The following is a 14,455-nucleotide window of genomic DNA, read 5'->3' as shown; positions in this document are numbered from 1 at the left end:
GAACTAGATTAACTCTTACCAAAAAGAGTGCATTATTGACACTGGCCATGCATGAAACCACACCAAAGTGAGTGAGCATAAAGCTTGTCCCCCTCCCAAACGATCAAACTGTGTTTTTTGGACGTCGTTTTAGAAGCTGCATGAGACGTCACGGGCCGAATCAGACCAAATAAGCAATCACTGGATACACAGAGATAGGGAAACCAGCGCATGGCCAAGCAGGTGTCTGTTACTACCTCTCTTTAGGAAAGAAGCCGCTCTCTCCACAAACCCTGATGAAGGAAATGAATGAAAGCATGTGTAAGGGGAAAAAAATGGCACTGACGGCACAAAGATGGACCGGTTAGATAAAACTGTTTTAAAAGAGGTTATTGCATCAAAGAAAAACAATTGGAAACAGAAAGCAAACCAATTAAATTTCTCCTCTTCCTTCCCCATTCTTCTATGGGAAAAATATTTTTTTTCTTCTTTTCCATCAGAAGTAGCAAGCCATGTGCTTTGACAGTATTTTAATATTAATGTTTTTGTTGTTTAATCACCAAATTAAATTTAAAGAATGGAAGTTTGGTGAAATTCTGTGTGAATACAATCCGTTTTTTACTACGGAATAAAGAGTATCCAGAAGACCCCACATGAGAGCAGAATACATATCCTCAGATAGATGGCGCTAATACCACTGCTTTCACAGAAATCACTCAAGCTCACTAATGGCTACATTAGAAAAGCCTACACAAAAGAATCAGTCATTTGAAACTGTACTCTTACGGGACAGAATTGAACAGCAATAGTTATTTATTGTAAACTAGGAAAGCAATTCAATAAAATAACTATTACAGGAGGCAGTCCTGAATCTTACCGCTCTAATATATCATTGAATACAATAAGTTTCCAAAGCGGTCTCTTACCCGATTTCTTCTTCCCAATTGGTTCCCTGGAAGATAAACAAGTGTAATGAAGATCACATTTCAATGGCACAGAGTGACACAGATACAGAATTCTGGTAGGAAACTGGAGCCGTGTTCCCGGACCGAATGTAGAAAGAGACTTGGTCTGTTCACATTTAGCCTGGCAATGTCACGGTTCTGAAAGTAAGGTAGTACTAAAATACATACATTAAGTAAACAAAAACAAATACTGTAAAGAAATCAACTGTGTGGCTTCAACCACAATTAACAATTCCATGAGACACAATAACTTCTCAAAAAGCACACTGTGATACATAACTCCGAATCTGAAGCCTCCTTCTTACTTTTTGATATATATTGAAAATATCTGAAATGTGCTGAAGGACAGGCTTGAGGATACTAAAATGATATATGCATGTGGGCTTCCTGCCAATTAAGCGCCTAACGGAGGCAAGTTTAACTTGAGTTATTACTGAGGTAACCGCTGCTGAAATAGAATAGATGGCTTAGACATTAAGAAACTTCTCTCTGAAGCCAGTTAGAGACTTCTTTACAGCTAGGTCTGGAAACCCTGCATCACACTGAGATTAAACTGAAATGAAGAAGGGGGAAATCTGGTTTTGGAGGAATGAATTACAGTATTATTGCAATGTTTATATTTATCGATCTCATCATATATATATATAACATGATTGGGTGAGAATAATACTGTACCAAGTTCCAACCAACATTAGATAAGAAATGATCACAAACTGCTTTCTTTCATTTGATAAAATATAAAAAAAAAAAAGAAACTGCACTGTAGTCTAGAGTAACTGACCTATTAGTTTAGCAAATGTAATTTCCTTCCCATGCATCTGGCATGTAAAAGACTTTAAAATGAGACACAAAACCGAGAACTGAGAACACGAACCAGCATCTGAAACAATCTGGATAAGCCATTTGAAGACTGATACTCCCATCTTTTTTCATGTCACTGCCCTAATCTAATCTACAGACCCAGAGGCAAACAGTGTGCAGGCCGGAGGCAGCAGGGAGTATTTCCCTTTCTTTCCACAACAGCCCGCTCCACTCTCGTTTCTTTTTCTCGATTAAATTCCTGGGTTAATCACATCAGCTTGCCTCCTGAACCTTCTTAATGTCATTTAGCCTGTAATAAATTCAACCCAGTAGAAACCCACTGCAAACTCTGACCAGCTCCCTGCCACCTCATGGGAAAGTAATGTGGCAAAATAAGTGATGCTGGTTTTAATTTGATGGGAAGCTGGTGCGGTGTTAGGGGAAAACTACCTTGCTGCACCAAGTTTTCATTTTACAAGTGATGGTGCTGTAAACTAGTAAGTGTAGCATTGAGTAAAAAAAAATACCGAAAGACATCCATCCATCGTCAGTCGTGCTTTCTGTGGTTTTATCCCAGTTTCCTATTGTGTTGCATCATTGAAAAACACAGATGGTTTACCTGCCCCTAGCTGGCAACATGTAAATAACTCATGTTCTTATTTTTGATGAGAAAAACTAAAACATTTTGCCATAATGTAAAATATTTATATTTCCCCATCCTAGAGACACTCAATCTGCCATGAGCAGAAGAATGAAAACATTCCCAAAGTAGCCCGTGTAAAGTACAGATTTGGCGAGAGATTTGATTGGAGATTCTACATAATTTCTTTTGGGAGGTCAAAGTAAAAAAAAATCTCCCACCCCCCTTTTTCATGTGAAAGGTGACTCATTTTCTTGATGTACCCAGCTGAGACACAGATCATAAAATGCACGCAGCTGCTGAGAATTCACAAAGTGACCGAGCAACACCCAGGTGCTGTGCCTCTGAGTATTTTAAAATTATTAAGTACACAAGGGTCTGCTTTCTCTCCTGCAGCTGCTAATTTAATTTTCCAGCATATGTGGTGCTAACATCCCTGCCGCTGCTACAGATTTATAGGAGGCCATATTTCACTCTTGAAAATGGCTAAATGGGATCTGGCACAATGTCAAATTACTGTGGCTGAATTAAGGCAAAGCTATAATCCAATTATAATAAAGACAAACCAAGGACTTTTCTATATAAATCTGCTTTTTCTTTCCATAGCCCCAGATGCTTATAGCATGACTTGAGAGGTAATAAGGGATGTGTCCTTGGCAGAATCCAAGGCTAACCCACCCTTCAAAAATTACTCGGCAAAAGCAGGCAAGACGTGCCGATAGTAACCGCGTTGTGCGACTCGGAGACGAGTAAACATTCCTGCACTGAGGAGCTGTGATGTCTCAGCAGAAATGAAAACACAATGGTCGCAATGGAGGCTATTGTACGAAATCAGCTAGCACTTAATAAACCTTCCTGAAGTTAAAACTTAGCTTACATGATCTGTTTCAACAAAGGCTACTGTTAAAGGATCAGCAGCCTGCCCTCAATTAAAATACCTGAGGCTAAAAGAAAATTAAGACGGCAATTGTTTAAGAAGCTTTTTATAATACTCCTCTACAGTACAATTCACAATTCAGTAAAAAGTCATATTACTTACTCGCAGATTTGTTTGACTTACTAACTACAGGAAAGCCTGTGAACTACACTGCATTACATAAAGGTCTTTTATGAAACAGTATATAATACGCCAAATTCAGAGATTCTCTGGAGCTCAAAGACTATATGAATTGCTGTTTGGCCAGAGTCCTGAATTGGGAATCCTAATACAGACAAGGCCAACAAAGTTTGCAATCTGAGCTTGGACAGGGTTTCATTTAGAAACCGCTGGATCAGGCCAGACTTCGGGCAGCTGCAATGAGAATAATCACTGCTACAGTCTAAAAAAGGCCTCAGATTGCGGACGACCCAGTCGGGAGCAAACTCTGAAACATTCTTGCCGAGTCCAAACCAAACTTGTTGATTTTTTATTTTATTTTATTTATTTTTTCACAGGGAGCCATTTATAAAGTAGTGCCGTAATAGCAGGCAGCGATTCGTGTCTGGCCCACATGCGAGTTGCACAGAAACACGATGCGTTTCTCCAGAAAGGCCTAGCTCACTCAGTTTCAGAGCCAAACCACTAAAAATGAGTCACACACACACACAAACACACACTTACTTACTTATATGAACAAACAGGGTCATTTTGCAATTTTCATACTGGCACATTCTGTATGCTGGTTACTTATGATGTTAATGTGTCTGACATGATTTATAAAATTCAGTAATTAGAGAGGTTGTTAAGCTAGACAACCTTGGCACTTCCTTGAGGCTGCATTAGACGACTGCAGTTTTGATTTCTCATTTATAATTTCAGTTCCACTAACAAATCACAACATAATTATCACCCCATATAAGATGTGTACATACAACTGTAATTTAATAAAAAACTAACCAAAAAAAAGCTTGGAATTAACTTTGCTATGGCCCTCATTGTACAGGAGAGATGAAAACAACATATATACGTGCATTGGCCAAACCTGTCATCCCAAGACTGCCTGATCCTGTTCACACTGTGGGTCTACAGAACAAACTACAGAAAAACGCATGTGCCAACTAAATTAACAAATAACAATACTTACAAAAAAAAAAAAAAAAAAAAAAAGAAAAGAAAAAGTCAACCTTCCCCAATTCCCCCAATTATAAATGTGTCGAGTTTCACATGTATATAACACAGATCAAGGATGAATTGGGTTATTTTAGTATGATCATTCAAAAGTTCTGCCAGACAAAAAGATGCCATCGAAGTATTGGGATTGTGAATTGTGGGTGGGTCACAATTGCCTAGCGCACGGGTCAAGCTTTACATATGGTCAAGGCCTTTCAACGGGTTCAGTATGCAGGTGCCAATAACCCAAATACAGTGAAGAAATGCCCATTAAAATAACTTACTCTTTAGGTGGGTTTAGGTCTTCAGGTCTAGTTTCGAAGAACAAACGGACCTCCTCGCACTGTGAAATGTATACTGGCAGCTGGATAAGAGCCTACAAACAAAACAAACAAATTAAGGATACAGGGGATAATTTTAAATCAAGGAACAATTGAAGCATTTAAAAAAGTGCATTTTTCCAAATTATTCAGCAGGACTTTTTTCCAAGTAATTTGAGGCCTCTCAATGCTTTCAGGAATAATAAAGAATGGGGTAAAATTATTATTTAACTTTGCTTCCCCAATCTGGAATGTTTTTTCCCCCCTCCCCCCGTTCCTTTCTAAAAGCATTGCTCCTTTGATCCATCATCCCTCTGGGAAATCTCATTCTGGTTTCTATCAAAACCAGAGGTTAAATAGGGATTGACAGATGGGCACTTTCAGATGACAAGATGAAAAGCAAAAACCCAGGGAGAATAAAACCAATGTTTTGGCATTTTCGTTTCATATATAGGGCTGTGCGTGTTCTGGCGTAGAGGGACTGTGAAATAATATCCTTCTGAAACGTATACAGTACATTCTGATTGTCAGTCACAATACTCCATGATTAAATTGAACCAGCGCATGAACGTATTTACATAAAGATGGCTAAATAAAGAAGCGCAGGTCCTGTATCAGGCTATTTTTAAATTGTATGCTCTTAATTTCTACATGCATCGGTCTAGAAATTCAGGAGACGTTAGTGGAGAACTATTCCGTTAATAGGGGTAAGTGGTACAGTACCATGTCCTTGCAGAAAGTTAAGAGTCTTACAGCTTGATGAATTCTTTAGATTATGTAATAAAACCTGAGTTGAATAAATATGAACTGGGTCCAAGGTGTCCTCTGTTGTCAACTTACTACCCCTTCAATCAACATTCGTGCCAACTTCTCCCACGAAAACAGCAGGAAAACTGTCACGGACAAAGTAAATTAATCTGGTAAGTGTTTGTCTGTGGGTGGGTGCAAGTATAATTTGAAGATTAGCGGGGCTGGGGGGGGGTGCCTTTTGTTTATGAGACAGGGGTTCCATTATTCATCAGACCTGAATGTTTAACAGTACGCTTCTTGCAAATGATAAAATACGGATGTCAAAACACAAGACCGATTATAATTCTTTTTGTTTGTTTTTCCTACAGAGCTGTACAGGTTATATCATTTTCCACAGACATGGGCTGAAGCTGTCCTGCACAATGTCGATGACCCACTCCTCTCATTAGTATTCCCCTGGGATTCAAAAACCATGGAAACGCATTATAGCAAATGGACTTTATCGGTGCACCATTATAGCAGGCAGCATTAACCTAATTGTGTGTGTGTGTTTGTGTAGAGGACAGTACAGCACTACGATGAATACCAATACACCTTCAAAGGTTATGATTCAAGACGAGCGTTAAACTTCTCCACAGCTATTAAAAACGCCACCGCAGCTATAAGTTATGGATAATTAAAAAGCAATGAAGACAAAACAAAAACAAATATAATTCCAGCATCTATCCTGAGTACTTTCTTTTGCATCATTAGGGGTCCCAACCAGGACAGGACTGACCTGGACCTCAGAGGGAGAAAGTGGACAAACTGACTTGATAGCAAGGTCTGATCTGATGCCATTAAAGCCAGTACAGACAAGGAATTGAAAGTTAGTTATGATGATGCAACAGCAGCACAGGGTCAGAGCTTGTGAAATATGACACAAGGTCTTCTGGTCCCTGCTGCGTACTACTGCTCACACTTGCACAGCTGGGTGGCTTCAGCAAAGTGAATCTGAGCCAGTTTAAGCAGCACTTCTCAGTCAGGAGTCATCCAAAGACACCGTCTGGTTCTCCTTACATACATCTGACGGCACAAGTAAGAAACGCAAGCAAAACTTTTCAAAATCTCTAACAACAACAAAGAGTAATAAAATAAAGTAATAAAACTGTACAGACCAGCTACTGAGGGCCACAAAGAGGGCGTAACCTGCAGAAGTCGGGTTCGTCACCTCGCAAACCTGACGAAGCGTCTATAAAAGCGGACGACCTTACCACTCGGCCCAACACAGTCTTGGTCTTGAGCATCACTCACACTTTGATCACAGCATCAAAAGCCTTCCTCTGAGAGTTCAAAGAGCCAGCAAGGGAAACGCATTAACCACAAGGGTGAATTACTTTAACGTCACACCGTTAACTCAAACCAGTGCAGGAAGAAGAAAGGAGTATTCACTCACCAAAGAGGGGAGGAAAAACAAACAAACAAAAAAAAAAAGGGAGAAAAGTGAAAGAAGGATCTCAGGCTGCACATGCAAACCACCAAGTTGGTGACAAAACACAAGCAATCGTCCAAGACCTTTGAAGAACACCACAGCTTTTGCAACTGTACTCAAAATTGCATAAATAAAGAAGACCAGTGTTATTATTTAAAGCCGCTACATGAAAACAACATATTTTACTTTCATTCTGTTATGTTTTTTTTTACTGAATGAGCATTGACTACAGTGTCTCTGGGAATGTACCTAAGGGGTTAAATCGATCTCAGAAGTTTGGATGGCTTGTTTTCATGATTTCTAACCCTTCTTAAATTCCTGTACTCCTACAAAGTTCCCCTGGGCATACAAACCACAAACCCTCCCCCAGCAGAAATTCCCCATCTGCCCATTTCTGTCTGGAGAATAACAGAAACAAGGGCTGTGATCTATAAGAGGAAAGAGGGAAAAAGCATGAAGCTCATTGTTTTTACAAGTGGGAGGAAAACACCACTTTTTTTTTTTTTTAGAGCCACCTTTAGAATTTTACAAAGCCAAGAAAAACAAAGAATATTTGGTTTACATAGGGCTTTTAAACCATTAAATAAAATGTAATCCGGTGTGCTGATGAGAGCTGCCTCAGAAAACTCAATTTTAAATTTATTTGTAAGAAAGCTGGCGTCTGAACTTATTCCTCCATAAACTATTGAGACAAAGACTACCACAGCCCTGTAAGATATGCCATATCGAGAATGACTGTTTAATTTAACAGGCGGAAATATTTTCTTTGTCATAAAAAAGGATACTGAATTCCATGTTGCCTTAATAGGGTGCAGAGACATTTGTGCAATTTTCCTCCTTTCATGGCAAAGTCATTCATCCATTTAATTTATTTCTACGATGCTAAAGATAATGTGTGATTTTGTGGTTCTTAATTATTTTAAACTTGAACATACTGTACACTGGATCATGAAAATAAACATGTTTAACTGTTGTGTAATTTGTGTGGTTAATAAACACATTCAACAAGTATGCTGTGAACAATAAAATGTAAATTATTTGAGGCCTGGATGAGAAAATGTGAACAGTAATGGGTCATCTTATTGGTTATACCTCATGATGTTCGATTACCAAACTGCATCCCTCTGACAGAACAGAGATGTGGAGGATGCATCTATGAAGGAAAATTAATGCTAGTTGTTTAAAAAAAAACAAAAAAATACAGAAAACCTAAATCCCTATAAAACATCTCTCTGTACTTACCCCACAGTATTCGTTAATTGGTCTCAGACGTTTCATTGCCACATCCCTGATGTGGCTTCTTCTGAAAAGGATCTTTCCTGCAAATGTAAGAAAGAAATATATAAACACATTTTGTCTTAGTTTGGCCATATCAATGTTTTTCTTAATACCTTGCAAAATGTGAGAAAACTGATTGTAACAATGGGAAAGAATGGAAGCATAGGTAGGATTCTGAAGGAAATCTGGAAGATATGAATATTATAAGCATTTCAATCATTACAAAAATTAAATCCTAAAGGAGAATCTGTAATTCAGATGCTGAGAGCAATTATTTTTGTAAAGCCACGATTTCATCAGCCAAACAGATGTTTAGGTCTCAGACGGCCTGTTCACTGAGCCCACACTGTGATGCACACTGTGTCGTTAATGAAACAATGAAGGAGCTGTAGTTTTCCACAAGGAAAGGTCAAACTGTGCTATCTAAGGGGGTGAAGATTGAGTGTTGCAAATCCATTTGCATTTTAAGGTCTCCTTATTGGAGAAAATGTATCAGAATCTCATCCTGGAGATTCTTCAACAAGTAGGAAAAACATAATAAATAGATTTTTTTTCTGTCTGCGCGAGACTGTAAAAATACACTTATTCTCAATAATACCTTCACATCAATGAGAACAAGAAAACAAAATGAACGGAAGGTTATTTTTGTAGGTTTCACCATTACAAAGACGCATCAGAATGCAGACTGGCGCAAAATGCTCACCGCATCAATAACAGAACAGGGGAACTCAACACAATAAGGCCCTTGTAAGTGCGGGGTAAGTGGTTGTGCTGGTCGTGCTTCCGTAAATAAATTATTTTCAGACTACAATGTACAGCATGATGATTAATGTTAGGCCACACTGCGGTTCGCAGCCAAGGCGATTTACTTTCCGTAATAGTTTCTATCACCTGCACGTCAATGCTGCCTTCTCAAGCAATAGAACGAAATGGATAACATCAACGTCTAAATCTGGTCCATCACCGGGAGGTATACAATGAGGCCAGCACTCCTTTAGCTGAAACCTCTGATTCATGAGGAGGCCAGGGGATCCAGTTCTTAAGGTTCAGGGCTCTCAGTTTAAGCCCCAGACAAATAAGTCATCCTCAAAAGTTAGTCACTGTCCTTGTGCCATGTTCTTCCAATTTAAGGGTCTGCTAAATTACGGATTATTAACCATCACTAGAGAGTGCACAGTATGTGTTTCCATCACATTGCAGAGCTCTGAATAACATGGACTGGTCTTTGGGAACACAGCGACTCACACTTCACACCAGACAAGCACAGGGCCGACATTGACATAGCCCAGGAAGGAGAACATCTTGAAATACTTCAAATCAACACTGACTAGGGGAAGTGACCCAGTTAAGCACACCAAAATCTAAGTTTTACATGTTTTCTTATACATGCGAATTTCTTCCCAATAAAGTGGGTATTACATCTAAACACTTGTGGTAGATTTTGTCATAAATTTTTTTTTTTTTTTTCAAAAAGTGTAAAGTCCGGAGTGGGCTTATAATTCCATCACATGGAATTGTTGCACTCGTACAGGCAGTTTGCTCTGCTGGTGTGCTGGTTGTTGGGGTTGGGCCAGGGCTGTTGGGGCTGTGGAAGTCTGCACAGGTGCTTCAGAAAAAGGAGCCTGATTTGTGGACACCTGTCTGTCCACCTGGCTCTGGCTCACAGGTTTCACAGGGAATTCCTCCTTTCAAATTTTGTCCCTGCTAATACGGGAATTGCAGCACAGATCTTTCCTCCATTACCTTTTGACCCAATGATGCACCGATTGATCGGCCACCAATCAGTATCGGGCCGATATGGCAAGAAATTACTATATCGGCTATAGGCCGATTGCTTTAAAATGGCAGATATTTCCAACCGATATTTCTCTCTTGTGGTGCGGCTTTTATTGCGTCTAACTAAGCATCTGATTTGTTCTATTCTACTTGTGTAGTCTTAACAAAATATGAATGACGCACACGAACTGCAAAGCAATCACCCCGCCCCAGACCTACTCTCGTTCTATAGGCCAATAAATAATAGGAAAATATCGGTATCGGCCGATCTTGTTATATGAATATCGGATATTGGTATCGGACCAGATCATCCCTACTTTTGACTTCACCAAACACTGTCTTGTCCAGTGGCTGGAGGATGTGGGTGAGGTGAGATGGGAGCCAGAGAAACACATCCCCATTTTCTCTGGCCTTGGTCACAAGTGCCAGAGAAATATGTGAGGCATGACCTTCAAAAATGAAAACTCTTGGCAGTCCCATGTCAGAGATCTTTGGAAAAACATCTCAAAATACTCTTGAACATTATTCTTCTCTGCCCATCCATGATCCGCATGAAATTCACAGGAAGCTTCCATCATGTTACTGTAGTCGTTATCATTTTTTTTCTGCCTACCCATTTTGTCCCCATAATGAAAACAAGGTAAGTTGTTAAGTTTATGAATGAAAAGGATGTATTCTGAGTAATATTAATTAATTGAAGGCTTTTTTAATATGAGGTACAATGGGTTCTGGGCTTAGTGGGCTTATGAAGAACAACAGTGGTCAACAATAGAAAATTAACCTCAATTTTGTTTAGAGTTAGAGTTAATGTAAACATGTAATGTCTTTATAATAAAAATACATTATTCTTACTTAGAACATGTTTATTATTGTTGGTAGAACAAATTAAATAATTATTCTGCTTTCAAGCCATGTGCTAATAGGCTTTTCAAGGGCACTGTTCCTTTTTAAGCCCATATGACAAAAACAATTACATTTTAAGATTATAATAATTGAAAGAATATTAAATATGGTTTTATCTGACAAAGCTTCTAAAATGTTTTGATTTACTATGTTTTTTTTGTTGTTCAACGGCATCGATCTGTGTGACCATCATTCTGACAGTGTCCCGCGCTAGCTTCGGAAACTAATGAAATTTATATTTTCAAATACAAAACAGTGATTTTAAATACCAAGCAAAATCATCATATAAGGTTTCATTTGATTTATTAATCTCTTCATTGTATAATTCTTATCAAAATTCACCAAGTTTGGTCACCAAATTCCAGAAAAATGGCTTCTTGGGAGGGCCCCTCATAAAGCAAAGTTTTGGGGTGACTTTTAAAAATGCTGCTGCACAGTGGCAGCACAAATTCATAAATAACTCAAGAACAAAAAAACATGATTGGCTCCAAATAAAAAGTAACAGGACAGTAACAACTTTGTGCATTTGCTGTGAAATGGATCATCCTTCTAATATTTCCGTTTTTTTTAATTGTATTTCAAAATAAAAGCAAGTGGCCTAATATGGTACATGGGCTTGGAACATGGAAGAAAAATATATTTTTAAATTAAAAACCTAATAGACTAATTCAAGTAGTATACTTCCTCAGACAAGCCTTTTATAACACCCTTTAATCCAGATGTTGAACCTATAAAAGACTCTAAAGACCTTCCTTCCTACATTACAAAGGAGATTTAATTTCTTCCATATCCGTCAGTCCCATCGTTCTTTTGCTGATTCAACATGATTCACAGGCCTGAGCTAGGGTTTGATGAAGGAGGCTTGCGTGGATTTACACCTTTTCCCAGCAGCTACGTTATTGGAGAAATTACCATTCCTAATCAGAATTCCTCAGATATGTTAACTATCATATTAAGAAGAACAATACTGGCTTCTGCAATTCTTACAGAATCGTAACAAGAGAAGTCTGCTCTTGTATGGCAAACCGAGGGACTGCTGGCAAAAGCTTATTGCATGGAGTCTCAATCTTTCATCTAAAATTCAGCGAAGACTGGGCTTCAGTAGGTAACTCTTTACTACAGGAAACATTCTGGGCCAATGAAAAACAGTGTGGACTGAACCCAAGAACATGAAGGATCTTGAAAACTGGACGGTGCCGCAGACAAACTGCACAGCCAGCGTTGATGTTTTGTGCGACGGAAACAGTACAATAGGCCCCTGCTGCCCCGTTCCTTGCCAAAACGCATTTCTTGATGAATCAGTCAAAACTTGGTTATGAACCTATGGAGTTTCCAGTCGCAGCCACTCAGAGGAACACCCAGCAGATTGTCTGGGAGAACCCACAGCTCTCGTCATGTAGCATAACACTAGTGATGGTTTCCTCAAGAAACTCAAAACTAAACAATTAAATATGGACACAATCTGCATATCACCATAAGAATTGGAACAAGACCAGTAATGCATCAAGTTGTACTACAGTTGATGCGAGTGTATTTAATTGTTAACTCTTGTTTTGCACTACAGTAACTACATAATTGTTTCCTTGTATAATCAGTCAATTTTCTAATGTTTTACATTTGCTAGACAATAGAACAAGAAGATTGAAAATGTAAGTATTTAAACAAAGAACCATAATTCAAATGAAAAATAAAGATTGTCAGCAAAATCCTGCAACTACAAATATATATAATTTGTTTTAAAAAAGCAGGAATTCAAAATGTTGTAATACAAGACTTTTAGCTTTTTAAACACTATATTAATTAGGTTTATTTGTCAAACAACAGCTTGGCATTTATAATAGAAGGATGTATTGTGAAAAAATTATGTTTATGATATTGCTCGTTTCGACCTGCCTTATGTCAGACAGGTTAGAGCAGTGTAGACCAGTTTGTGTAACAGCAAATCTTCTAGCTTAGAGTAAATTTAACAAATAGACAAACAAAAAAACTATATGAATCCTGCATTATATTTTAATATTGATGGAATGTTTTAATTGTACTTGTACATTATAAATCAATTTATAACATCATAATTTGAACAAGCTTATTTAGTATAAGCTACTATAAGTTGCATAGTCAGGAATGTTGTCACGGTCGGGGGGTGAGGGCACTGCATGGGGAAGCCCACGGTGGGGGTCTACCCCATATTTAATAAAATGCTCGACTCAAACAATTTGTTACACTCTTGCAAAAATAATCAGACGAGGTTGAAACCGAGGTTGCTTCATTACACAGAAAAGAACAGAACAGAGGAAACAGTGGGGTATAGAACCAGAGCAGCATTGTTAGCCCGACGCACCGCTTCAGTGACAGATTTACAGATGTACAAGAAAAAGGAAGAGAACAACTCATATAGGATGGATAACAAAACACAACTAATGTGTAGTCTCTATCAGTCTAGGGCTCAACTCAGACAGTCTCTATTGCCAGTTAGTTACAATATCTTTGCTTCCCAACCACATATCACTATGGGACACATCCGGCAAAAAATCACACATCTGTAATTGTAATTGAAACGAGTGAGGAGCACAACAATATATAATTTGCCTCCCCTAAATTCAAAGTGTGGGGGGCAGCCGCCCCCTATAACCTATGGTTCAGGGTCTATGGTTTGGACACACATGCGCTAAATCAGTGTGAGCAGTTCGTAGGTACTACTAAATGGAGGGGTAGTACCATGTCTAGGGGGAGGCACAGATCAGCGAAGTAGAGGCTTGATTTAATTTGCTCCATAGTTGAAACATAGGCCTACTCGTAATTTAAAGGGGCAACCTGTATAATAAATAAATAAATAAATAAATAACAAATGTGCCCAGTGCACAGATTTTGTCTGGGGAAAATGTTAAGCTAAAAGCAAAATCAGCATCCTCACGGCTCTAGCTAAAGTAACGTCAACTACTGTAGATACCCTGCCGCGTTAGCTGGCTAACTGACATTAGCTGGCAAGCAAAAGAACAACAGATTGAAGAAAGCTTGCCAACACGAGTAAACTTATTCTCAAGTAGTGTCTCATTCATCCGTGACAAATATTTGTATTTACATAGTCACTTACATCTCTCATTTCAAATTTCTGCCCGAGTTAGGAAAGAAACTCAAAACTCGAGAACGAGACAGGGAAAGAAGACACCGTGGGGTGTGTTTGTGTGGGTGAAATGTTGTGATTGACACCACAGCCCACCATTTCACAACAGCTCTCTTGGTGGAGCATTTAAAAAAATAATCTGCTGTGTAACTTTTAGCTTGTCATTGAACGTGCCCCATACTTGAAGGACTTTAATGTTGCAGTGTGTGCCGCTTTTCAATTTGCTTACATAGGAGATGAAAGGAAACACCGGTTAAATATGTTTTTGTATCCTAACTTCACAATTTTCCATGACTTTTCAAGCATTTCCAGGACATTCGATAGATTTTCACATTTTCCATGTGTTCTCCATGACTGGAAAA

General features: G+C 38.7%; 1 protein-coding gene across 3 annotated transcripts in view; it reads right to left on the bottom strand.

Moving 5' to 3' along the window:
- The window catches only part of sh3pxd2b (SH3 and PX domains 2B), a 47,441-nt gene that overhangs the window by 12,074 nt on the left and 20,912 nt on the right, over nucleotides 1–14,455 (bottom strand). For 2 of the 3 annotated variants that reach the window (XM_066717007.1, XM_066717008.1), the window contains exons 4-6: nucleotides 8,258–8,334; nucleotides 4,759–4,850; nucleotides 906–931 (exon numbers count right to left, since the gene is read on the bottom strand). In XM_066717007.1, the coding sequence (XP_066573104.1) occupies nucleotides 906–931; nucleotides 4,759–4,850; nucleotides 8,258–8,334 (195 nt within the window). Of the gene's footprint in view, nucleotides 1–236; nucleotides 273–905; nucleotides 932–4,758; nucleotides 4,851–8,257; nucleotides 8,335–14,455 lie in introns of all 3 variants that reach the window. The other variant, XM_066717006.1, reaches the window with a different exon arrangement.

Source organism: Amia ocellicauda, chromosome 11 (assembly GCF_036373705.1).
Source record: "Amia ocellicauda isolate fAmiCal2 chromosome 11, fAmiCal2.hap1, whole genome shotgun sequence".
NCBI classification, from domain to species: Eukaryota; Metazoa; Chordata; class Actinopteri; order Amiiformes; family Amiidae; genus Amia; species Amia ocellicauda.
The sequence above is the reverse complement of the archived record's forward strand: the minus strand, read 5'-3'. Positions and strand labels throughout refer to the sequence as shown.